Source organism: Leuresthes tenuis, unplaced genomic scaffold (assembly GCF_036924035.1).
Source record: "Leuresthes tenuis unplaced genomic scaffold, fLeuTen1.0.hap1 SCAF_16, whole genome shotgun sequence".
NCBI lineage: Eukaryota > Metazoa > Chordata > Actinopteri > Atheriniformes > Atherinopsidae > Leuresthes > Leuresthes tenuis.
Genome location: NW_027325370.1, coordinates 7492710 through 7518034, shown reverse-complemented (window position 1 = coordinate 7518034; position 25325 = coordinate 7492710). Strand labels below are relative to the sequence as shown.

The 25325-nt window shown below is 43.9% G+C and overlaps 1 protein-coding gene across 1 annotated transcript in view; it reads right to left on the bottom strand.

The window, feature by feature from the left end:
* kmt2d (lysine (K)-specific methyltransferase 2D) overlaps positions 1–24202 on the bottom strand; it is a 29867-nt gene extending 5665 nt beyond the window's left edge. Inside the window, exons 1-46 of the mRNA XM_072366609.1 lie at positions 23498–24202; positions 20718–20800; positions 20442–20553; positions 20121–20323; positions 19845–19954; positions 19571–19733; positions 19232–19403; positions 18989–19103; positions 18653–18831; positions 18297–18562; positions 18056–18175; positions 17125–17933; positions 16888–17001; positions 16651–16764; positions 16433–16537; positions 16164–16345; positions 15710–15874; positions 15422–15531; positions 15258–15299; positions 14949–15137; positions 14678–14863; positions 14460–14582; positions 13433–13554; positions 13178–13313; positions 12995–13081; positions 12827–12904; positions 12562–12720; positions 12304–12373; positions 11934–12172; positions 11734–11807; positions 11370–11420; positions 9620–11257; positions 9350–9529; positions 8591–8730; positions 6665–8409; positions 6452–6575; positions 5053–5134; positions 4903–4969; positions 4556–4788; positions 1564–4452; positions 1332–1481; positions 1082–1246; positions 830–977; positions 661–742; positions 389–561; positions 91–215 (exon numbers count right to left, since the gene is read on the bottom strand). Coding sequence (XP_072222710.1) covers positions 91–215; positions 389–561; positions 661–742; positions 830–977; positions 1082–1246; positions 1332–1481; positions 1564–4452; positions 4556–4788; positions 4903–4969; positions 5053–5134; positions 6452–6575; positions 6665–8409; positions 8591–8730; positions 9350–9529; positions 9620–11257; positions 11370–11420; positions 11734–11807; positions 11934–12172; positions 12304–12373; positions 12562–12720; positions 12827–12904; positions 12995–13081; positions 13178–13313; positions 13433–13554; positions 14460–14582; positions 14678–14863; positions 14949–15137; positions 15258–15299; positions 15422–15531; positions 15710–15874; positions 16164–16345; positions 16433–16537; positions 16651–16764; positions 16888–17001; positions 17125–17933; positions 18056–18175; positions 18297–18562; positions 18653–18831; positions 18989–19103; positions 19232–19403; positions 19571–19733; positions 19845–19954; positions 20121–20323; positions 20442–20553; positions 20718–20766 — 12585 coding nt within the window. The 5' untranslated portion in view covers positions 20767–20800; positions 23498–24202. The remainder of the gene's footprint in view (positions 1–90; positions 216–388; positions 562–660; positions 743–829; positions 978–1081; positions 1247–1331; positions 1482–1563; positions 4453–4555; positions 4789–4902; positions 4970–5052; positions 5135–6451; positions 6576–6664; positions 8410–8590; positions 8731–9349; positions 9530–9619; positions 11258–11369; positions 11421–11733; positions 11808–11933; positions 12173–12303; positions 12374–12561; positions 12721–12826; positions 12905–12994; positions 13082–13177; positions 13314–13432; positions 13555–14459; positions 14583–14677; positions 14864–14948; positions 15138–15257; positions 15300–15421; positions 15532–15709; positions 15875–16163; positions 16346–16432; positions 16538–16650; positions 16765–16887; positions 17002–17124; positions 17934–18055; positions 18176–18296; positions 18563–18652; positions 18832–18988; positions 19104–19231; positions 19404–19570; positions 19734–19844; positions 19955–20120; positions 20324–20441; positions 20554–20717; positions 20801–23497) is intronic.
* Between the last annotated feature and the right edge of the window lie 1123 nt (positions 24203–25325).

Below are 25325 nucleotides of genomic sequence, written 5' to 3'. Positions count from 1 at the left end.
GGGGGTGGGGGAGATTTTCTTAATATGCATGGTGGAAAAAATTAAAAAGGAAAACAAAAACATTGCAATAAAGAAGCCACAGTTCAGTACCTTGGCTGCAGCAGAAGACATGGTGAAGGTAACAGACACCTCATTGCTTTTTGCCTTGTCCCAGTGGTTGGATGTGGAAACTGCCTTACCATCAGGTCCCTCAAATGGTTTATTTTCTGGAAATGCTGTCAAGTTAAAAAAAATCACTTGAATTAAACTGTCTTATATAAAGAAGGGATTTAAATGAGACTTCAAAAGTAGACATAATTGCAGCATTTATCCATTACACCATGATGCATCTCCTTAACAATTTGTTCTGTTCAGTGTCTGAGAAACACATTAAAAACCAGTGCAGTACCTGGGATGGTAGTGCGAGGTATGAGAGGTATGATGGGGGATATCGCTCTCTCCGTCTCCTCCTCCTTAGGCTCTCGCAGTTGAGGAAATCGGGGCGTTTCATCTCCTACATTACTCTCAGGGGATGATGCTGGGATGATGCTTTCTGGAGCATCTTCATCATCGCTCTCCATCCTATCACACACAAAAAAAAGTTATGGTATTTCCTTCATTCACAGCAACTTCAAAGGAATTGTTTTTTAATACAATAATGAATTATTGATTTTATTGTACCTTATATCCTCATTCTGGTTATGTGGTGGTGTGGGGAGGGCTGCTAGAATGTCTACACTCTTCACCTCCTCTGGAACGGATTCTGCAGATAAATTATAGCATTATAGTACATTTAGAACCCAGCATAACTGCAGATTAATCATCGTCAAACATTCGGAAATATTCTTACCCATTGGCTCTTCTGCTACCTCTGCATCTTTCCGACTCTCAGATAGCTCCTCCCCAGTAGTCACTCCATTTAGCAGCTTGTGTTGTACTGATGGTGGCGGGGTAGGGGGCAGGGAAGATGGGGGTGTTGGGGGGTTGCTGAGGTTACTCTGTAAAAATTCACAAAAAATTGTTTTTGAGACTCAAGTTTTTGAAGTCTTTGCTCTAAAAGTAGCATTATACCACAAACAAAAGTGATGGTGTTTATTTATACCTTGGTAAGTAACTGAGAGTAGTAGTCTGGGATATTGTCCAGCACTGCATTTCCAAATGATCCTTTAAGCTGAGCTTTGCCATTGGCTGGGCTGCTTCCAAAAGGGGCAAAGAGATCCAGATTGGCAGTGATTGAAGGCTCCATCAAGGGTAGCAGAGAGAGACCCTGGAGGGTAAATGTCCATTAGTCTAAACAACCAAGAATCACTCCTCAAAACATCAGTGACATACATTTTTAAAAATATTTTTACCTGTTTGAGTTGTTTTATAAGGGCCTCAGCACTTTTCCCAACCTCCTCCTTCTTATTCTTCTTCCGTGAATTAGCCCCTCTGTCTCCAGCTGCCTTATTTGTGCGCTTTGGCTTTTGTACAGGTGCCCTTTTAGTTATAGACTGTAAATCCTGTGAAGGTTGAGAGGATAAGTTCGCATTTTTACCATAAATAAAAGATTAAAAGAAAATTAATGGAAAAAAAGAAACAAACCTCCATATTTCGTGGAGTTCCTTGAAGCTTTTGCTCAAGCATTGCAAGTTTGCTGTTGATGTGACCATTGATCTCATTATGGATGCCTTCAGAGGGCCTTTGAGCACAGAGTTGAAGATTCTTGGTTTTCAGGAGTTTCTGTAGCAGCTGCTGTCCAGTCTCAGGTCTAGGACCTTGGGCCTCAGGGTCTCTTGACACATTTCCAGTATTAATAAAGCTAGTGTTGTTCCCAGACATAATCGTCTCACCAGCTGCTTCTCGCTTTATGACTCCAGGATGAGTCTCTTGTGAATCACACTGAACCTCCTTTGGTTCCTGTTTGATGTTCTGTATCGTCATCTTGCAGAACTCCCCTTGCTGTGTGTGAGGACCATGGCTTTCGGTAACCTGCTGCAACTGCTGCTGAACATTCGTGCCTTTCTGTGGCCCATTAGGAATAACTGAAGCTGTCTGGGATGTTTCACTGCCTGACGATGGAGTTTCTACTTTCAGCCCTGGACAATCAAGTGGGCTCTTGGCTCCAGGTGATCGGAGAGGAGATGCCTTGACTTGGCTGTATGGACTCCCCCTTCCAGCTCTACCATCACCTACAGAAGGTGAGGAGACATGGGATGAATGGGGTGAGGCTGGGTGGGCTGGACTCATGCCAAAAGGGCCTCTTGGGGAATATGCATGGGATGGAGAGCCCTGCACACGGCCTGCTGCAGCTGCCATTAGTGCTTGTTGGTTCTGGTTGGGAGTGGGTGGACGCATAACTTGATTAAATGGGTGTCGTTGTGGATCCCCAGGAGAGTTGGCTAATGGTTGACATGGAGATGCTGGACGCACCATGCGATTTGGGTCCATAGGGGAACGTGGCATTGGTACCTGGCCTCTCAACATATGCTGCTGCATCATATCACCTGCTTGTGGCTGTTGCTGGCCGGGAATCATCATCCCTTGCTGCATCTGAGGAGCAACAGGCTGCTGGCCAAACACACCTGCTTGTTGCTGACTGGCCACTATTCCTGGTTTCCCCATGCCTCCATATGGCAACTGATGGCCGTCCATACCCATCATCGGCTGCCCAACCTGTGGAGGTTGAGGTCTTGGTTGGCCTACTGACATTCGCATCATTTGTCCCTGATGGAGCTGCCTCTGCGCAAGCATAGCCTGAATGTGCTGTATCTGTTGATTTGGGGGTAAATTGCGGAGCTGAGGGTTCTGAGCAATAATAGCCTGGATGTTGATAGGAGCGCGGATCTGTCCAGGTGGAACCCCAGGCCTCTGTGCCATCATTCCTTGCTGTGGAGCTCTCATCATGCCCATCATTGCCTGTTGTTTCTGCTGCTGGGCCATCAGGGCTTGCTGCTGTGGGTTAAGGCCCATCGGTTGCGGCTGGCCAGGATGATTTTGACCTATGATCTGTTGCTTCATGGTGGGATCTTGTGACTGCTGTGAGGTATTTTGACCAGCTTGCTGTTGCGGTAAGAAATCAACTGGTTTGCTTTCTTCTTTTATGCTCATTAAACCAGGTTTCTCTGCACTGATGGGACCATGCCTCTGGAGACCAAGTGAAAGCTGATGCTGTTGTTGCTGAGGCATACCAGCTTGCTGGTTTCCAGTTAAACCTGGCTGTTCGTGTACAGACTGAGGATTGGACGGATGATGTTGGGTTACATACATCTGGTTTTGATGCTGCTGTTGTTGTAACTGCTGCCGTCCCAGGTCAGATTGATGATCATTAACAGAGCCCTGTTGGGACACCTGATTGGGTGTGGAAGGTCCACTGTGTTGTGGTGGAGTTCTTGAAACAGGGCTGAGGATTCCACCCTCTTTGGGTCCTGAGTTTTGGCTGTCTGTAGACCCCTGAGGTTGGGGTGTATTACTTCCTGCTGAGGGCGGGGAGCTCATCTGTGGGGTAGAGGGTTGGGAAAGTCCCCCTTGGTCTTGGCTAGTCTGACTAATCATCTGTGTTGGGTGTCTTTGCTGCGTCACCTGCTGCTGCTGAAGGTGGCTTAAATTCTTTGCAGCATTCTGTTGCTGCTGAGAGGCTAGCATGTGCTGGGCCAGAATATTCTGTTGTTGTGGGGTCAACTGAGCCTGGGGTCCTCTGAGACTTGGGTGACCTGGAGATCCAACTACACCCTGCTGACTCATCATCAGCTGAGGCCTCTGTTGCTGTGATGACTGATTCCCTATAATCCCTGACTGAGCAGCCATCATGGCTTGAGAATGGTTAATAGACTGGCCTGCTACAAGGTTATGCTGTGGTGGAGCCACAGATTGGCCTCCAACCATTGCTTGTGGGACTTGCACCATGTTCTGCTGATTAGCCTGATTGGCTAACATTCCCTGTTGAGGGTTTCCTTGCTGTTGGGCCATAAGTTGGTTGCCCATCATCCCAGGCTGTGGCTGGGTGATTAAACCAGATTGCTGACTTGGGTGTGGCATTGGTTGCTGACCCATCATCTGCTGCTGCTGCTGCTGAAGCTTTGCCATCTGCATCCTATGCTGAAGCTGTCTTTCTTGAAGAAGCCTGGGGTCAGCACCTTGCATTCCGGGTCCCTGTGGGAAAAACCCTGCTGGAGCCCCAGGAGGGCCTGGGACCCTGGGACCACTGCCTCCAAGAGTAGCAGGAAGCTGCGGTTGTGCTCCTCCAATAAAGGGCTGCCCCTGGGGCATCCTTAAAGGCATTCCACCTTGGGGCATCATGCCAGGGTGCTGTCCCACCACAGGTGCTCCCTGCTGGCCCATCATCATCTGGCCAGGCATCTTTGGAAACATGTGAGATGGTCCCCCTTGTGCAGAATGACCTTGAGTAAGAAGACCTGAGCCTTGCTGATGCTGCTGTTGCTTGCTTCTGTATTCTGCAATAAGATTGGTGTGCTCTTTCTGCTGTTTGCGTACCTGCAACAGAAAAATTATCAACAGTTATCAAATGACATATCAACATGCAATTAGTTTTTGCAATTTGAGGACTTTGCAGTCACCTTAAAAAACATCTACACACCTGATCAAGCTGCTTCTGAATTTTGCTTTGCTCCTCAGTAACCAACTTCAGTTTCTCTGCATCTGCCTCAGCAAACTCCCTGCCAGCTTTCTTAGCAGTGCGCTGTTTAGCACACAGCGCCTTGCGTGATTTTCTGTGAACTCCAATCTGTTCCTCCAAAAATTTCAACTGCATTTGTAGCAACTGCTGTGTATGAAGTAGCCACTCTTCATATTGGTGCTGTTCTGCATCATCTGTGACAGAGGAGAAAACAGTAAGTCATTCTTCAAAAGAGAATGGTGGTAGCAACATATATTTCCAGATGATTAAACACATTTTAAACAATGAGAAGTATTCAGAAGACATACTGATAATTCCTTGCACAAACTGAGGAGGGTTAGGTCTTGTCTGGGTAGGATCACTTGGTTCTCCCTCCTAAAGACAAGAAAAGAACATTTAGATAACAATGACTTATTAACAAAAGTAAATCAATCAATTACAAACATAAAAAAGCACACCTTTAATGGTCCGGGTGCTACCTGAGCTGGATCTGTGCCTGGGGCAGATGCCAGCCGCTGAGCAAGCAGAGAAACTTGTTGCCTGAGGACAGAGCATACAAAAACTCAACAACTATACTTCAGGTGTAAAAAAAAAAAAAAAAAAAACGTATCAACAATTTCCAATGGTATCCTTTTGGCACTGGAGGAAAAAAAAAGAACATTTCCTATCATTCATATCTACACAAATGCTACTCCGTTTCAAACGCTGTTGCACCATACAGTACACAGCAAGAACATTATGGACACATAACAATCAAACGTGGGGCTACATTCCTTCTGGTCGAAGCTGTCAATGTGTCACAATGGTTATTTTTGGACTACTGTAAGGGCAGTGTGAGAGCGTCCTTCACAAAAAGTAGCTACGGTTTGTTCAAAGGGTCGGCAGATTTGTCTCTTATTGAGGGATATTTTAAAAAGTCCTTTCTGTGTAAGAAAACGTTGAGTTGGTGAAAATTAAGCCCAACAAGTCTTCTTCCTACACATGAACATGAATTGGTTAATTTGGCTGCATTTGTGCAATAAGTTGCATGTCCACACACACACACAAAAAACAACAACAAATAAATTGAATGCTACAATGCAAATAAAAACAGACGGGCTATTTGAGCAAGTTATTTCACTGCCATATGCCATTACCTCTGCCATATATAGGTTGAGATTGTTCGTAACCTCTGCTTAGGAAGTTATATGATTGTTTTTTTTTGTTGGCAGAATTAATTCAAAGTGACAGATTTATTATTATTATCATCATTTTATTTTATTTTATTTTTTTAAACACAGCACCACAACTGTTTATACTGGCACTTCAGGCATGTTAGACTTGCTGTAGTTTTCTCCCTAAACAGTAGGCATTGCTGTTAAGATCCCGACACTGCAGGAACAGAGAATAAGTAAAGCAAACGTTTCAACTTCTGTGTTTCATCTTTAAGCTGTCTTTTTTTGTTTTTGTAACATCTTTAAACAGCTCTATTTTTTTTTGCCTTTGAAAGGTTGTACAGATGTATGTGGAGAGGGACCTGCTTGCACTCTTCCCTGTAGTTCTGTTTTTCAAACATGTGTATGTGACGCATACAAAAATTAAGAGGTGCACCACAAGCCAAAACAAACAGAATGCAAGTAAGCCATGAGTAAGGGCTCAACATAGGAGTTATCAAGTTTGGAGGTTGATCTGCATACAAGACTTGTTCACTCATCATTTGATAGCAGTTGTGCCACCTGACTGCATTTCTTTTGAACATTTTTGTGTAGATAAAAATGTATCTAAAAACATAATGAAAACCTTCTAATCTCAACTCCAGAATTAAAACAAAAACATTCCAAATCATGCTTGAGAAGTTTTATGCTTAACAAAAAGTACCTGTTTATGCCAGGGGGAACAACCATTGGATCCTGTGCCAACACTCTCTTAATACCCTTAAGTGCCACCATCTTTGCCTTGGCAATGGGATCCATGATGTCATCAGCAGCAAATTTGTCCAAATCTGTAAGAAGAAAGAAATGCTGCAAATGAAGAGAGGAAAAAGAAAAACTACGACATAAAGCCCTGACAGTGATCATCCATTGAGCTTACCCTTGTCTGGGAAGAAACTGTTGGCTAGCGCTGACTGTTTAACCACTGGCTGTGGTTGATGACCAAGGCCTGTGTGCATCGCTGGCTGTCCTGCCCTCATCATGGCTTGTTGCTGGGTCATTGCCATGTGAGGCTGAGGTACCATTCCAGCTTCCATGAGCCTTTGCTGCTGCAACATGTGTGGAGCACGGGGTACCATTCCCGACTGTGCTACCATTCCTTGGGGTGGTGGTCGATGTTGATGTTGCAGCATTAGCTGCCCAGGTGCTTGTGGGTTCGGATGTTGACTTGCGAGACCAGGAAAATGAGGAGTCATGCCTCCTTGTTGAAGGGAACTCAACTGCTGCTGTTTCTGTTGTTCTTTTTTCTCATGTTCAAGAAGATCTTGTATTAGAAGAGGCAATTCACCATCTAAAGAACTCTCTACCTTTTCCAAATCTACAGCAGGGGAGTGCTGGCCACCTACATCAGGTAGGCCCAATGGATCATCACCAATGTCTCCATGTGGCGCACCGGAAGGAAAAGAATCACCTTGGCCAGGCAAGGAGTATGGAAGTCCTCCTAACCGAACAGAGTTGAGTGAGGTTGATTGGTTTTCTGTTTGTGCTGGCTTGGCTGTTGTTGTGGTCCCACCAAGTAGCATTGACACAGCCTCTCCCATTTCATCTTTAACTACAGTCTGCCCTGACTGGAGCTGAGGGGTCAGACCTCTGTCCTCTACTTTGACTTTGGATAGATCAGGTGTTTCTGCCAAGGGTGGCAGCTGGGTAGCAGATTCCTGTGCAGCAGCTGGGATTTTTGTTAAAGACTTTTGCCCAGGTTCCACTTTGGCTTTTTCTTTCACTTTAGCATGGGAAGATGAAGGTGTTTCACTTTCTGCTTCCACCAGCCGCAGCTGGTCTGAGAAAACATCTTTAGGATCACCTTGATCCAGTTCAGGGTCAGTGTAAGCTAGCAGGTCGAACTCATCACTGTTAAGCAAGTCATCCAGATGTGGATCATTAGTTTCGAGGTTTCCCAAGTTGCCCAAGTCATCATCTCCTTTATCGGGATCCAGATCAAGAGCTAGATCGTCCTCATCCTCCACACCTCCATCCCCTGGAGCATCCCCTAGCCCCTCTAGGTCAGGCTCTGGCAGTTCCTCACTATTCTCTGAAGTTGCAGGCTGAGGCCCTGACACTAAGCCTGGCTGGGCAAGTCTATGCTGCTCAGTGCTAGGGGTGCTGGAGGTGGAAGCAGCTGCCTGAGACTGCATATGGGGCTGTTGTGATACTGTAGACTGTTGAGGCAGTAAAACAGATATACCCCCCTGTGGTATCCCCAGCTGTGAGTCACCACCTCCCTCAGTTTGTACACCAGGTTGAGCTATAGGATGTTGCTGAACATAGGGTGCAGCCATCTCTTGCTGTGGGACAAAGAGACGTGGTCTTGGTTGGGGTCCACGGGGCATAAATTGTGGTCGTAGAGGCAGTCTTTGTGAATTGTGCCTCAATTCAATAAACTGTGGAGGGGGTCCTTGACCAAGTGGTTGTATGGTCTCTCCTCCATGTCCTGACATCATGGTGTGAGGGCTACCCACACCTTCCATACCTTGGATGTTGACAGCAGGATTAAGGTTGTGCCTTATACCCATAGTCTCCATACCAGGTTGGGGGAACCTTCTTTGACCTGGAGCCTGGCCCTGCCAATGAGGAGGAAATGGTGGACGTGGAAACATGCCCTGAGGTCTGGTAGGTCCTGGTAGCCTGATTAAAAAATAGAATGAATAAATCATATATATATTAAACTCAGTCCTTAATGTGTAGCATAGTAGAATTATGAGGATGTAAAGAGGTAGACTAATTCATAATTTCTTTGAGGGTTAGCATTAATCCTGACTGCATAACAGTAGCATTACTGGAACATCTACTTCATGTACGTGTATACCTTATTGCACCAGGATCCACAATGGCAGGTGTTCCCGAAGGAGGTGGGCGAATTAGCTTATCATCCATACCTCCTACAGCCATGGGCATCTTCCCTGCCACAGAAGCCTGAGCTCCAGAAGTAGCAACAGCAACACGATCCTGAAGAAATTAATAAAAGCAAAAAAGTTAAATATACAATTTATTTATTTATTTTTCACTGTTAGCTTTCACAAGTTATCAGGCACCAGTTAATGTAAAACAACTCTTAGTTTAGTCAAGTAATCCAGCTTCTTTTTCATAAACTTTAAAGCAAAGAAGGGCTTACTACTAGTGCAATATTTTGTTTCAGCATTGTGCCGGCGATACGCGCATATGTAAACGTATCAACTGAGGATTTTATTTTATATAACATGATTTATTCCAACAGACGGTGAGGGGACAATCCTCGTCCTGTGCACCTGACTTACAGTAAACACTAAAAGATCCTAACCCAGAGTGGACGCATGTTTTTTTCCTTTCTAAAGTCGCTCTTCCATCCTCAGTCGAGAGGACATTGGTAGAAAGCTACAGTTTCGCCATGAGCTGCTACTTTAAGGCAGCTACTTCACGGACAGCGCAGCACTAAAAGAGGAACTAGCCTCATTCCTGAGAAAGGGAGGATTAACTGTCCATCAGAGGTAGGGGATTGGAAGGGGGGCTCTCTTCCAGGGTTAAAACATAATACCAGGACATTCCTCATACTGCAATGACACAAAACTGGCACCATCTCAACATATACCTGTGGGTAAGGTGGCGGTGCTCTGTGGGCCTTGTCCTGTTGAAAGGCTCCCATCTCTCCTCCAGACCAGCCAGGCGATGCTCCTTCAGCAGCAGCGGCGGCGGCGGCAGCCTCCTTCTCTTGTCTCATAGAATTTCTCTGCATTTGTTGTCTGATTAAGAATTCCCTCAGTCTCTGGCGCTTAAGACAAAAAACACAAGAAGCAGCGATAAACAAAACACAGACACGTAGATATGTAATGTGCGAGGGTTCGATGGCTACTTTGGATACCTGTCTGTGTTTCTCCAGTTCAGATGGGCTAAGTCCTACTAATGAAGGGTCCTGCACTGCTGAAATGTCAGGCATTTCTTGATTGCCTGGCAGAGATGGCTGATGAGGCAACCCTGGAGGGTGAACAGCAGATAGCTCTTGAGATCCAGATGGAGGTGGCACCCTGGAGCTGATGTTGTCTGCTCCCAAAGACAGCTGAGGTTGGGGCTGTGGTTGATGAGGCTGACCCTGTACCATCTGAGTCTGCTGTTGGTTTACTTGGAAGCTTCCCCTGCTGGGACTGCGGCTGAAAGTGGGGGGTGCTGATGGTTTACCAGAGAGAGGGTCCCCTGTAGAACTGTTGGTAGGGTGAGCTGAAGGTGACTGGTTAGGATGAGGTGAAGTTTTGTAACTTCCAGTTCCCTCTGGAGCAAGAGAGGGAGTGCGAGGAGGTTTTTGAACAGTAGCAAAAGGGTCTCTAGATTGTGGCCTCGATGGTGGCTGAGAACAAGGGTCTGGGGACTGGAAGCGAGGTGTAGCGGGAGACTGGACAGAGTAAGCATCATTGGACAGGCCACCAGGAGTGTGGGGAGACTGAGAGCTGCCCTGTGACTGTGGACTAGAGGGCACTCTTGGACAACCATGATCCTGCTGAACTACAGGGTGTCTCTGGGGTCCATGAGAACAATTGTCACCCGACTGTGGTCTGGGAGTAAGAGGTGGATGAGCATGGGGATCAGAGAAAGTGTGGGAGGGAGACTGCCTGTAGCCCTCAGAAGGATGGCTAGGAGAGGCTCCAGGATGAAGTGCTCCACTCTCCCCTTGGTGAATTCGTGGCGTCATAGGTGCCTTGAATAAACCATCCCCAGACTCAAGCATCCCAGCAGGAGAGCCAGCAGAAAGCTCAGGTCTTCCAACAGAAGTGGAACGCGGAGAAGGTGCACTCATATCAGCCCTGTACTGTCCTGCACTTGCAGGTGAGGAAGCTACTGCAGAGGGTGAGGGGGATGAACCATATTCTGACCGTCCCATTCCCTGCTGGGTTCTGAAAGAGTCTCCATAATGGGTATTGTGGGGTGGTGAGAAGATGGGCGACTCCCCAAGCCCAGGACCTCGTGAAAGGGGACGTTCAGGTGGTCCTAGGGAGTCAAGAGAGCCTTGTTGCGGTTGTGGTAGATGACCCTGTTGCTGCTGTAGTTGTGATCTGAAGTAGGGGTCAACGTGCTGAGCTCGTCTGGGGGTTCCAGGAGCTCCTGGTTGCATGTCAAAAGGGCCAAGACTGGCTGGCTGTCCCTGAGGAGGACCCTGTGGGCCGGAAGCGGAAAAACCTGAGGAGGAGGCCTGTAAAGGGCTGGCCCCAGCATGGGAGAAGGGTGTGGTTTGATGTGAGTGAGAATGAGGTGATTGAGGAGGAAGTTTGGCCAAAGGATCTGTCCTTATTTCAGCTGATAATGGGGTTTTAATAGGTCCCTCTGAGAAAAAGACAGAGGATGATCCTGAATCTGTAGGGAAGGGAAACGGGCTGTCTGCAGAGCTCGGTTGAGATGAAACTGAAGTAGAGCCTGAAGGTGGTGGGATCTGGAGGTGTAAGCTCGGCCGGTCTCCCTTTGCACGACCTGGCTCTGTTTTGACTGGCCTGCACACCTGACTCTCTGCCTGCTGTGAGAGGGAATAAGAAAAGTACAAATTAATAGTATTTAGAACTGACAAAAAAATAGGAAGTCTTAATTTCAACTTCACAATATAAAAGGATGATGCTGTTGTAACTCACCTTCTGTGCCTTGTTGATCCTTTGAGCTGCTCGGTTGTCTTTGGCCTTTTGCTACAATAAGAAATTCATGAAATGCAAATTTGTACAGGTTTACTTAGTAAAATAATAATGATAACAGAAATTCTATACAATGCAATGGGATTTTATTAATAGCTGCAGACCATAATGGATGCCATGTAAATTTTGCAGAAGCTTCCTGTATTTTTTTTTTGTAAACGTCACTTCTAAATATATATGAGTGCACATGAAACTAGACAGAATATGACCAAAGACGCGACAACATAAAGTGATGTCTATAGCAAACAAAAAATAATGACATCATTTTTATAAGGTCGTACAAAGAAAACAAAAACCAAGAACCTACCAGATACGGAACCTTGTCTGCAGCCGACACCTTCCTCCAGATCTTCATGATCTGCTTACAGCGACTTGTCCAGTCTGTGACAGAAGAAAAGTTTAGCAGCTGTTCCAAAACAATAATAGAAATATATCTTTTGAAAAGCATGACTCATGCAGCTAATAATAAGGTATACGTCTTGGTATAGCATTTCCTCCAACACTAACCTGGGTAGTCCTGTTTCAGAGTAGGGAAGTTTGTATTGGCATAAAGAACAGGGGAAATGGTTGAGAGCTCTCCCAGCTCCTCGTCTTTTTCCCAACGCTGGAGACTGCGCTGGTTGTAGGACAGCCCATCGCCTTCTGCCTCTGTTGGAGTGGGTGGGGAGGAGGGGGTTGCCGGGGTAGAGGGGGTGGCCCATGGACTCTCCTCACCCCCATCTGGACTGAACAGTCCTCCTCTGTCACTGCACACCATGAGAGATTATTGTCTTTTGTTAATTAAAATGCTTCCATGTGTAAACATTGGGAATCCCCTTCCTAACAAACAAACATGCTTTAAATTAACATGCACTGGGCAATTTAATTTTGGTCCTACCGCATGTCAAAGAAGGGTGACTGAGAGAGGCCAGGAAAGGCATCCATCATTCCAGCTGAGGGTAGAGACCCTGCAAAACAGTATTTTTGTTTTTTAAATCTCAAATCAATCACAACATGTTACTTGTTCTAGAAACATAAAAAAACAATAATAAATTTTTATAATGAGCCCTTATAATGAAATCAAGTCAAGATGTATCATTTTGTGATCTACTTTCTTTTTCAAAAGCGAGAAGTCTCTCATTTTCCTGAAAAATACCTGACAGTGCAGGTCTCTGTGGCAGTGCACTGCGATTTAGTTCTCCCTTACTGCTATCCAAGATGGGCTTCATGCCCCCCAAAGAGGAGCCATCTGGCACTCCAAGAACCTTCCTGAAGAACTGCTCAGAGTCCTGACTCTCCACCCCTTGCGGAAGACCTGTCATACAAGGACAACAGCAAGGATGTTAAAAATCAGATATTCAACATTTCTCTGAATTTGTCTTGCATACTGTTAATGTAAAAGTACACTCCAAGGGAATTACCTTCACGTTTTTCTGTGTTAGAGTCATGGGGATCAGATGACACCTGATCCTTGACAGATGAGGATGGTGTAGGAATTCCTGAAATTGTAACACAAATTCAGCCAACCTGCCACTATCACAAGACAATGACAATAAACTAGTGGTTTCAGTGTCCAAAATGGCACTTGCCTGCACAGTCTCCCTGAGCCTGGGGGGCCTCACCCACCTCTTGCTTGAGAGGAAAATTACCTTCAACCAGCCAATCCTTGGCCTCGTCTAATGAAGATAAGCACAAAAGTCACTGTACTGACTTATTCCACCTCTTGGATCACAAATAATTTGCTCTGCATCACTGGTTATATCAGCACTTACTCTCTGGGGTGGTGGTTTTGATCCCCGTTGGTGCTGGTAATGAAGGTCGGACAGGGCATGCACCTGGCCTCTGCCCTGGGGCTATCATCACAGCTTTCTTACTCAAGTCTATTAGTGTCTTTCCAAAGAAAGCCTCCTGCAGTAAAACAAAATGTTTTATATGTAGTCAATGGACTATATTTATGTACATTATATATATTCTGATATTTCAAGTTTTAAAACTGTTAAGGGCATGAACATAGTGAGAATAACAACCTGGAGGTATGCTGGAAACATGTCTTCAAGTTTGCTCTTCTTTCGGCCCCGGCGTTTCTTGGCCTGTTCCTCACCCTCCACTGGTTTAGGATCCATTATGTTGTCCGTATCTGGATGAGGTCCTATGCAAACGCAGACATGAATTTTTTTCCCCGAATTTAACAATACTAACATAAAATACATGGAGTCATGCTAGTTTGAGATAAGCAAGAAATATGAAGATATCCAACTAACAGTTATACTTTAAAGAAAACACGAGAAGTTTTTGAACCTTAAAACTTTTTTTTCGCCTTTATTTTGAAATAAACTGACTTTTGTTATGCACATTCCCAGGCCTGTGATTGCCCTGGAGCTCCTGTTAGCTGAGATACAGCAGCTCACGACTTTAGTTTCCAGCCCTGCACCACACTGTTTTGCTTTACGGTCGTTTTTTTTTTTTCTGGGCTGTTGATGCCGTCTTTGTGGCCTCTTCAACATGACAGCAAATTCATGTGTATGGCTGTACATTTGAAGGACTCACACCGAAATTTGTTTTTATGACGGTGGTGTTACACCGTCTGTAGGGGGAGCCAAAGAGCAAAACATCTGCCAAATCCTCTAATTTTACTTTAAAAAGGCAATGGTTTCAATTAATGCAGGCATTAATTGATGTAGACACTAGCAAAAGCCAAGCCATGACAAAACATTTCACTCAATGGCAATGTTTTCTTTTCCAATTGTGGCACCTCCATTGGAACATTCAAGTGACTTTAATTAAATGAAAAAGGTTTAATCTATAATGCAACCTACATGTCAGGCTGAATGCAGTCTTATGGAACAGAAATCATAAGAAAACAGAAGTCTGATGTTCCATAACAACAAAATGGCCTTTCTGATGTATAAAAAGAAATCTTCTAAATCCAGAACTGACTCACAATCAACTTAGTCATTCATAAATGTCTGAAAACAAAAAATAATCTAATAAATAAACATTAACATATTCACATTGGACTGAAAAGGAATTTAACAGCCTGTTGTTGTCACAAACCTTCTTCAATGGTTCGCTCTATGGGCTGTCCATCCAAGGTGGTCTCTCCAGCCAGCTGGGCAAAAAACTCCTTCTTCATCCGTGTGTGACATTTCCTTTGTCGCACCATAAAGCCTCCAATGCCTAACACAAGGTGTAAATCAGATATTCTTCAGCAGTTTGTCATTGCAAATAAATGTATGTGAATGTTCTAAGCTCCTATACTCTGAGAGGTTTACCAGGCCTGTAAGGTTTCCGCTTCCTTTTTTTGCTGTCGTCGGTCTCCTCTGTTCCTCCTTTGAGACCCTCACAGTCAGCCATGCCCTCAGTGCCTCCCTCTGCTCCTGCATCCCTATCACCACCTTCTCTGTCAGGGCTCCCTAGTTGCTCCATCTTGGATTCACAGTCCATGGGTTCCCCACAGCCTAGTCATACAGAGCAGCATTCAAAGGTTCAGTACACCACTGACAATGTTTCATCCACCAACAAATGTAAAGAAAGTGTGCCAACCGTTTCCCTCATCACCTTCTCCATCAACCTCCCTCAGATCCATTCCATCTGGACCTCCTTCACTGCACAGAGTGCCAAGACGGGAGCGACGTTGCCGTCTCTTGTGCAAAGGAGACATGGAGATACTTCGAAGCAAGGACATGCCCGACTCTGTCAGCCACACACCCTCCAACCTGTAGAACTGTGGTTCTGTAAAGTGACATTTTCAAATCTGAGTAACTTACAACAAAACAAACATAGTGAACAAACCATGTCGATGACAACAAACATGCTTGTGAAAACTGACAGGAATGGGCAAAATCCACAAACCTGGCTCTTTGATCTTAATTGAAGCCATTATGGCTGATTCCACTGTGAAAAACAAAAAGCAGCGAGAGGGTAAAGAAGAAAATCATGTCATCTGTACATCAAAGTATAACCAGAGGCTACAATCTTTGTTTTTGGTTTTACAGCTGTGCCAATCTGAGACTCACCCACGGGTTTTGGAACATATGGGGTGCAGGATGTGCACGCAAAGCCCTCATCAGAAGCTTGCTCCACCTCATCCTCTGTGTACAGACTCTCACAGACAGCATGGACCCATCTGCAGAGGCACACATAAATATAGCTAAGCACACCTCTCAACAAATCAAAGATGTTATGGAATAATTTATGATGAGGAAAAATACATGAATAATCCATTCCCTGCTTGTTGACGTTAGTTGCGGTCTCAGTTTCTGTATCTGATATGTGAATGTGTAGTTCTAATAACAAGCACCTACCGATCGCAGTACTGACACTGCAGAAGCAGCTCCTCTTCCATGAAGTTCTCTCGACATACCGGACAGGTGACGAGGCTTGCACAAGGGCCACAGTGTGTGTAGTTGTTCTGCCACTCACAGTGAAAACCAGGTGAGTTGGAACCACATTGGACACAGCACACACACCTGGACAGAGGAAGTGCACCATTATAACATTTATCCTATTAAAGGATGAGAAAAAATAAATAAATAAAAAATAGCCCTACAGATGTGAGTAATGCAATAGTTTTTTCCAAGCTACAGAATCTAGACCAGAACTATGGCCCCTGAATTCCAAATGCAGAGCTAAGACACCAGTGTTCAAGTGTTTTACATAAAATGCAAATCTGCATGCATTCATTTCCATTTGACCCAATTCAAAGGAACAAGGCTGAGCAAAGTATTGTACACTTTGAGTTCTTTTGACTTCTTTTACCATTTGCACTTCCAGCCACCCTTTGGTACGGTGTGCAGCGGTGGGTCCAAGCAGTACGTATGATAGCTGACATCACAGTCATCACACAGCAGAAGACGGGAGGGGTCTGAGGCCTTTCCACACACTTCACAGACAATACATTCCAAACATCGCCAGCCCTTACGAAGCATTGTCTTGGTGATCTACAGAAAATACCCAATTTAATATACCTGCGTTTACAAAATACAATAGTCTCGAATACACAATTCAATGGATACATTTTTTCTTACTTTACTGTTCACACAGTAAGGATGATAACACTGGGCACACTGAGCACAGGCTAGCAACTGCCCTTCCACACCCTTTCCAAAACTGCCACACACAACACACATATCCTGAAACAGAAGAGGGAATATGAGACAAAAATGATGAGTCAATTTGCATTACATTTAAAAGACAACAGCCATTCTCATTGCAGGTTGAATGGAAAAACAAAGAAAAGCTGTACCTGGAGAAGGACAAATTTATCAGTGTTTGAGAAAAGGACCACTGTGTTCTGCATGGTGTCATCTTCCTCGTCGTCTTCCTCCTTATTTACTCCAGTTTCTGTGGTCATGCTTAGCTGTGAAGGTGACAGCAGACAAAATATGCAATGTCTTGACAAAATGTATTGTGTAGTGATAATCAGTGATCACTTTTTTCAAATAAGTTTAATTTAATTAAAAATTGGTACATCAAAGCTCACCAAGAAGGCGTCGATGCAAGAGGCCATGGCTTTGAGGCGTGACCTCCCACCTCGCCCTCTCCCTCCGCCACCCCCTCGAGGTCTACGTTTCCCAGGAAAACTACTGCCTCGCCCCTGAAAAGGCAAAGAAAAATAAATAAATAAAAATTTTAGCATTAAGTTGTGTTGTCACAAGGACATTCTTAAAACTAATGTTTTGCCAGCTTTTAAAGCATAAAAATTCCCTAGTGACCTCACCTGTTTGACCCTTGAGCGGCCTGGGGATCCTCTACGTTTTACCTTCTCTCTGTCACTTCTGAAGGGTTCAAAAGGAAGTGAGTCATCAGTCTCAGAGAGAAGGTTATCTGTGTGTGAGGGGCCAGAAGGTACAAGACCAAACTCCATGGAGAGCTGACGATCGGGTTCACCTGGAGAGCCCAGGAAGCCACTGCTGCTCTCATCTCCATGGCTTATATTGGACATTTCATCCAGCAGCAATTCTGGCTTAACCTCTTGAAATTCCTGCTTTATGTCCACAGTACTGCCCTTTAGTAGCTCATCCTCCTCTTCTTCCTCATCCTCCTCCTCAGAGTGAGGAAGTAACGTCACCTCCATGTCCATAGAAGAGGGAACCTCGTGTGTGTCTGCTGATAGAGAAAGCGTAGAAGGAGACTGGGGGTCCAGGCTTGGACTTCTCTCCTGCTGGTCATCTATGGACAAAGGCCCTGTTTTGTCCACGGAGACAGAAGAGGCTGCTAACTTCTGTTGATCCATCCTTAGAGCTTCCACAACAGTCAGGTCATCAGAACCTCTCTTTAATAACTTTTGTGATGGGTCTTGTTCAGCTGAGAGAATGGCCTCATGCTTTTCATCCTCACTCCCCACCTCCATGTTGTCAGGGCCTACATCTGAAACTGGTCCAGGTTCAGCTGTAAGGTTGTTGTTGGACTGTGTCTCTGCTGTGATGTCTTGGGAAGGGGATGCCTTAGTCATTTGGCTGCTTGCCTCTTCTGGTCTCCCTTCATCAGCAGGAGGACAAGGGCTTCCCTGTTCTGATGTTGCACACTCTACATTTGAGATCAAATAATATTTGATTATTAGCCTAATTGAATTATATTCACATCATAAATCCCAGCACAAAAGTAAGAATGTGTTTTATATGGATGTGCGCAGTGTGTTCCGAGTTCACCTGTAGACACAAGTGGAGCAGCTGGTGCATCACAAGTGAATCCTTTTGTTGCTACCTGTGGCTTGCCCTCCAGGGTTATCTCCTTAACATCTGTTGTTTGAACAACTGCAGACTCTACCTCTATAACAAAACATAATAAACATGTTAAAATCACTTTTCAGACATATTGTTACACTGCTCAAAAGACACAGCAGGACTGTCAAATAAGCTTGGCCTTCTTCTGTGTACGATTCAGACATACCCAACTCCATAGGCGTCTCTTTTTCAAGTTTATCTCCAGGCTGATCTATCTCAGATGTGCCTTTCTCTCCCGTTGTCACTTCTGATAAATCTGCCTGCTTTTCTGTGACTGTGTTGGTATCCGTTTCGACTGTCCTCCCCTCTCCGGTCTGAATATCCACGGTGTATGTTTTAGCGATAGGCTTCTGTTGATCCTCCTTGCAAAGCAGACAAATGACCTTGGATTCTGGAAGCTCCCCCAATGAAGCACACTCACTGTGCATCCATCTAAGACAAACAAGGGATCATCAATAAATATTTTATCACAATAAAAGTGACCTGGGTGTCATAGCTACCTCTATTGTGCGTTAAACTAACCTGTGACAGATGCTGCAGCACTGAAGACCTACAGACGGGTTGGCAACCTTGCTGCACACACAACATATGGAGCTGCGGTGATGCTGGCATCTTTCACACACGGTGTAGTTCTCAAACCACTGGGCCGAACCTTGCAGCCCCAATCCACGGACACCACACTCCAAACACACACGACATCTCTGACATGATAGAGATTATGAGAATTAAAAGTAAGCTCACTGACACATAATGCAAGTGGCAATAAGAAGTAAAACAATGTTTTCAAATAAGTGTAAGTGTTAAGACTATATTTCCATGGAAATCTCTGAAAACAGAGGTGAGAAACAAGGGACTTACTCTGCATTTCCAAGGGTCAGAGGGAAGAGAATCCATGGCTGGCTGGAGACAGAAAGTGTGGTATCCCTTATCACAAGCGTCGCATACCAACATTTTGGAGTCTTCCCCAGGTTGTCTAAGAAAATAAAAGAATCAAAAATGTATTAATTGATCTGAAGCAAAAGCATGAAGTGTGCCTTTACAAATAAAAACTTTAAAACACGAATGTCAGGTATGAGTGTAGGCTCAAGAGAATTAACTCACCTGCAAGTCTGGCACACTTTACACTCTGGACACTGCCATCCTGCCCGCTGAATGGGCGTGGCACCAATTTCCAGACAAGCCGCATGATAATGTAGGCCACAGCCCGTGCAGAAAAGCAAATCTGTGAGCTCTCCTGCCGAGTCACACACAGCACACCAAGCCTCCTCACCAGCTGTAAGTAAAGCAAATGAACTGATTTTAGGACAATAAAAATCACATTATGAACAAGAAATCAAATTTTGGGCTGAAGGCCTCTGTTACGTGCTCATAGTAAAAGCCTTTTATTGTGAGCGTGCCCCAATCATATGACATCACACTTTTGTCAAAGTTCCATCTTACCCAACTCCTCGGCTTTGTTTATGTGATCTGGACAGAGGAGGGCCAACTGCTTCATGGACTGGAAGGACCCGCTGGCTGCCGAGCACGGGAAGTGGTAGAATCGTAAGCAGCCTTCAGAGTGGCAACGTATGGTCGCACCCAGCCTTTTGCAATATTCGCAAAGCTGAAACACACCAATTGCAACAAGTACTAGTAAGTTACATGAGGGGAGGCATTTTATTTTCTATATCATCATCTTTACTACCTCATCCAAGTCGATGGACAGTACACTTACCCGCTGTGTCCCTGAGATAACAGCCTTATCCACATTCTCCAGCTCTTCATCCTCTGTCTGCTTCACTCCCTCCGACCACACAGCACACCAGTGATGAACCCAACAACCCCCTGTTCAATACAAAGTTACACATTATTATCATATATCTAACAAAACTTCAATTATACATATATGCACTGTGTATCTAATAGATTCAAACAATTACTAATTTGAGATTCATTATCACAGCAAAGACAATTTATTAAAATGAGATAGTAACACATTTTTTTATGTCACCTGAGTCATCAATGAGTCCCGTCAGACAAGAGGACTCAGAAAATCCAATGGAAGACAGGTCATCATTTCCAGGCTGTGGCAGTGGGGAAGCAGATGACTTGAGGGCTGGCCGCTCAGAAGACGGCCCAGAGTGTCTCAGTTCCCGCTGTCCGTGCAAGCTCCGCTCCACACAGTTACATAGAGCACAGGCACGGACGCTCTCTCTGTACAGTTGCAAACAAAATGTCCAAACATAATTCCAAATTCACTTTGTGGTTGGCAGTTATGAGCATCGTCTTGGCACAGTCACTTTAGCTTTCCTAATGTAAATGAAAAACTTACACGGGTGTGCTGGAGGAGGTTGCATCAACACCAGACTCATCGTCAGCAGCAGAAGGGGCCTTGGACTCCTCTTCAGAAGAGACAGGCTGTTTTGCAGTGGCACCATCATCAGCTAATATGAGGCAAGAAGTTTTTATTAAAAATAAACATATGAGGAAATACAAATACACCCCTAAGAACAAATCACTATTCGCTGAACATGAAGATCTTATAAATTCAGTTGTTTTTATGCATCTTCCTTCATAAACAGCGTACAAAACACAAATAATACATTACCTGTTGGTTCAGAGTCATTCTCTTCGCAGTTTGATTTCTGCTCGTCCATTCCCCGCACTGATTTTGACCTCTTTGACAGAGATCTGCAATGTAAAAACGGACTGAGCGTGAATTTCTGTGCATTATAGTTGCTACATAACACCACAGCTGTTTACAATCTGTGAAAGTTTTATTTAGGAACTGGCAAACGACAAGATCATAAACTTCAAATCAGTTCAATCAGCTTTAAAAAAAAAAAAAGACTATAACAAAACACAGATTGGGGGGGGACTTCAGGTTTATGATTCAACTCATAAATACATGAAAGTCTAAATGGTACTCAGTCGTATTTGTGAATAAAGGCGTGACATAGTTCGCAATTCAACATATAAACAACTCTCGATCACTTATCACAAAAATAAATCTTATTATCTTCCTGTGGCACACCACACAAACTTCCCCGCCATCCCAAAAGTTATTCAAAACATGTACACCTACAACAAACAATGCAGTCAATCAAATAAGACCACAGCGTCTTCACTTTACATCAAATCCTATCTTAATCTGACAACGTCTGTATTAGTGCAACTGAGCTTTACGCAAACTCAAGAAATTAGCGCGAAGGTTACGTGCGACAAATTAAACGGAAATCGCTTTAACGATTGAAGTCATTTACCAAGCAATGCATAATCCAAGTCAGTGAAGCCCCTCTTGGCAAAAAGCACGTAATGTTACGGTTTAAATTGTGTTTTGATAAATAAAACAAATCACAAATCGGGATACACAAAGAAAACACAACTTCCGTGTGTATAGTTTCCTGTTGCAGCAGCGCCTTGTGTCGTGCGCAACCTCGAAGCTAACAACACAGTTCCGCTTTGAGATGCACGCCATAAAATGCTGTCAAGCAAACAATGAACGGCCGATTTTATAAACAGAATATATGGCAATAAAAATGACTTCTTGTTTGTAGTATTCCAGGCAATTTAATGCTCGACATTTCAAAAGCGTCAGTTGATTTCGATTAGCGTGGTACATGTGGGGAAATACAATCTCGTCAATATTTGCTTATAAGATAGAGAATCTGTGTTCTTGACAGAGAGCAGAAAAACAGAGAGCAGTCAGCGACTCGATGCAATCCCGATTCAAGAGACTATAAATGCGGATTGGTTATAAGAAGCACATTCAAAGCCTGTGGTCGGTTTTTCGGGAATTACAAAAGCATTGTGCCAGGAGACTGAAAAAGAAACCGTCCTGTGAGCTAAAGTTTTCATGCACGCACACACTTCGTAATGTTTCCCTTTTCAGCCTCCAAAAGTAACTGGAAGCAGATCCCAATCGGTATACTGACGTCCTCCAATGGTTCGTGCACATGAGTAAAGTTCACAAGCATAGTTTGGAGGGAAATCAGTGTCAACAGTTGCCTACTGAGGTTGGGTTATGAAAGAATAACATTAGCATGAAATATCGAAAGAAAAAATGTTTAAGAATAGAGATCGACGGTTAAAAGTAAACAATTACACGCGGATTAGGATTTGGTCACACCACCCTATTGATCCATTTTTTATCGTAGAGAAACAACCAACTGAGCATAGTCATAAGTGTGGGGGAAGAAAACAGAAAAGCACGGCTTCAATTCATTCAGGAAATATGGAGAAGGGAAAAGTTAAGAGGTGCGCGAGGTGAAAAAGGCTATTTAGGTTTCTGAGAGCAGCCGAAATAATCAAAAGAGTAATAGTGGACGATTAAAACCAGAAGGAGGCAGTAACATAAGTTAAAAGGACTACCGTATGAACCCCGAGTAAAATGATTACAATACAAACTAATTAAGAGCAGAAATATAACACTAGTCAATCCAAATATTACAAAGGGATGCTTCGAGCATTTGCATTAACAATACATACAAAAACTCTAAAAACAAGACTGCGCAGGACTGCACGGTTGTAAAAAACCTGCATTGTTAGAAAATTACCACAAAAGGCTATTAATGGCAGATTGCAACTGAGCTAATGGGTAAGATTTCTTTCGCACTGTTAGGCAATACATCACCACAATAATCGTACTCGAAGCAAGCAACACTTGATACGCACTTTCTCCTCAATAATATATAAATTTAAAATCCAAGTCCCCCAAAACCCAGCTCGCGTTACACCACAGTTGATGAAGACACTAAATGTGCTTAGTCTCCACAATTCAGTTGTCCGTAGTAAAAGTAATGACGCGATGGGTATCTCTCTCTCAACATCCCAGTTTGTGTTTCAATTTCACTATGAAGACTTTTTTATTTGGCTTGAGGTGTTTATCAAAAGTTTCCGTGGTGTGTTGCAGCATCATTTTAAAAGCTATCGGGATTTTACAGCTCAGAAATTACACAGCTGAGCAATATTTCTCAATGTAAACATAGACTGCAAAGGGTTGATTCTATCCAGCAAATAGACATGCCCATGTCACTGGCGACACTATGATACTGAGAAGCTAACAAGTAACAACGGTGACGTTGCAACAAAGTCTCCCAAAGAAACAAGACTACGAGAAATAATATTAGGAAAATGTACATGTACTTTAAAAAGTGTGAAATGACTCCCATGTGGATCAAATGGTGGATATAACTAGCGCAGAACAACCTAAAGTGAGCACCTAGGTGACATAGCTAGCTTTCCAGCAAATAGATAGCACCATCTGGTCCAGGCGAGTAGCTAAATGCTACCGATAGCAGAGCTAACACCCGGTCTAAGGTCAGGGCTGGTGTCTTTAAGTGTGTATGTTGCAAGAAGTTCCTAAAGGTCATAAGTGAAACAGCTCACCTCACAAAAACAATATCGTCTCCTCGTGCATCAGCAAAATCCAAAAAGCCACACAGCGTCCAAAAATGCTGATGGTCGCTTCATTTTATGTCCCGGTCTAACGCTGCGGCTAGCCGGCTGCTGTGAGAGTGGGGGAAGTGCACGTCGGCGGAAGGCAGGCTGTGCTAGCTGTTCAACCAGATGGATAACTCTGTAGTTACCTAGCTAACCAGCGAGTGGAGCGTTGTATGGTGTGGTCGTATACTGCTGGGGAACTATTAACCAAAACACAAGTCTTCGGCCTGTCCCGCACAATGTTCCCCGGATTCTTGCAGTTGCTCCTTGCTTGTAAATTTAGCCTTAAAGCTAACATTAGCTAGCTCTTCTCTGTTCTGGAATCTCGCTCGCGAGGTCGTTAAAGCAAGTTTGCACTAAATAGTGTATCCGGAAATTACTGCCCTAAACTTTGTTGACACGACAGAAAAAAAATTCTCTGTAACTTTTAGCCGACTGCAGACTTTCTACCTAAATTTGCAGCTTAACTTTGCATGGGTACCCTTGTATGGGTCAATAGCATCTCTTCTTCACTTCGGTAAACTGCGTTGCGTCCCCACACGACTGTTCCGCTAAGTGGCTAGCCGTTGTTAGCTGTGCTAGGTAATAAACAACTACGTCAAAAAATTAATTCATGCTAACGTACAAGCAGAAATTATATCTCATTAGTACATACTAGTAAATGCGTTATAACTAAAGCTGACAAACGAACAGTCTTGTGTAACGCTGTTCATTTAGCACACAACATTAGATTTTAATCTGGAGAACGCGGTCACTGAAATATGGTGGATTTTAGATATTAGGTCATTAGATTTTCGGATCCAGGGAAGCCATTTTTCATTAGATTGTTATGATTGTAACACTAGAGCTGCACTGACATGCCTGCCAAAGAGGGGGTTTGGTTGTGTTTCATGACGAACGGTGATCTGATAGAGTTTGTGAAGTTTATTATTTCTCGGTCCAAAATCATTGTGCAAGCAAACGTATTATGTGCACTTTATTGTTATTAATTAATCTTTTTTTCCACCCCTTCTCTTACTCAGGTAAGCATCGTGGATTGAGGTGGAGCGCAAAGTTGATGTGTTCTGAAACTAATTTAGATCAAGTTTGTGTCGGTTTCAGCTTAAAAGAAGTCACTACACTAAATTCTGTTTATTCTAAGGGATTTTATTATGCATTTAGGTCATTTATGGCCAAAACTAGTTTGTCATATGTCCAAAAGAACTTCAGCAAGGCCACATAGGAATGAATAAGAAATATTAGACCACAAGCATTAAACGATACTATTCCATTCTATAGAAACCTGTAACCATTTTCCTCTGATGAATACTCTGTTTTAGTGGAAGATCATTTCTTAAAAGAAGGATTTGCTCTTTATTTGCTTCTGTAATGTCTATCTGGTAAAGTTAAAGGGCAATGAGGTCACAAATAGCGATTTGGGAGTAGCAGGGTTGTTGGCCTTCTTTATCTATTGGCAGCTTTATCACTGTGAGAAAATTACAGAAGTATGAATGGCCTATGAAGGAGAGGTTCATTAAAACCTTTGAGAACCACACACCGGAATGATGTACCCAGGCATGTTCAAATCCAAATGTGCTTTGCTTAAAAGCAAATAAGTTCTCTCAAAAATACACAGTTACGGAGTGTTTCGTTACTGTTATGAAGCGTGGCGCAACCCAAAATGTATGTAGGCAATGAACATGCACTGTCACATCTAGTATGTATATAGTTCCAGGATCTCCAGTTGACCCTTGATCGAGGCATGGACCTCTCCAAGAAATCATTTCATGAGCCC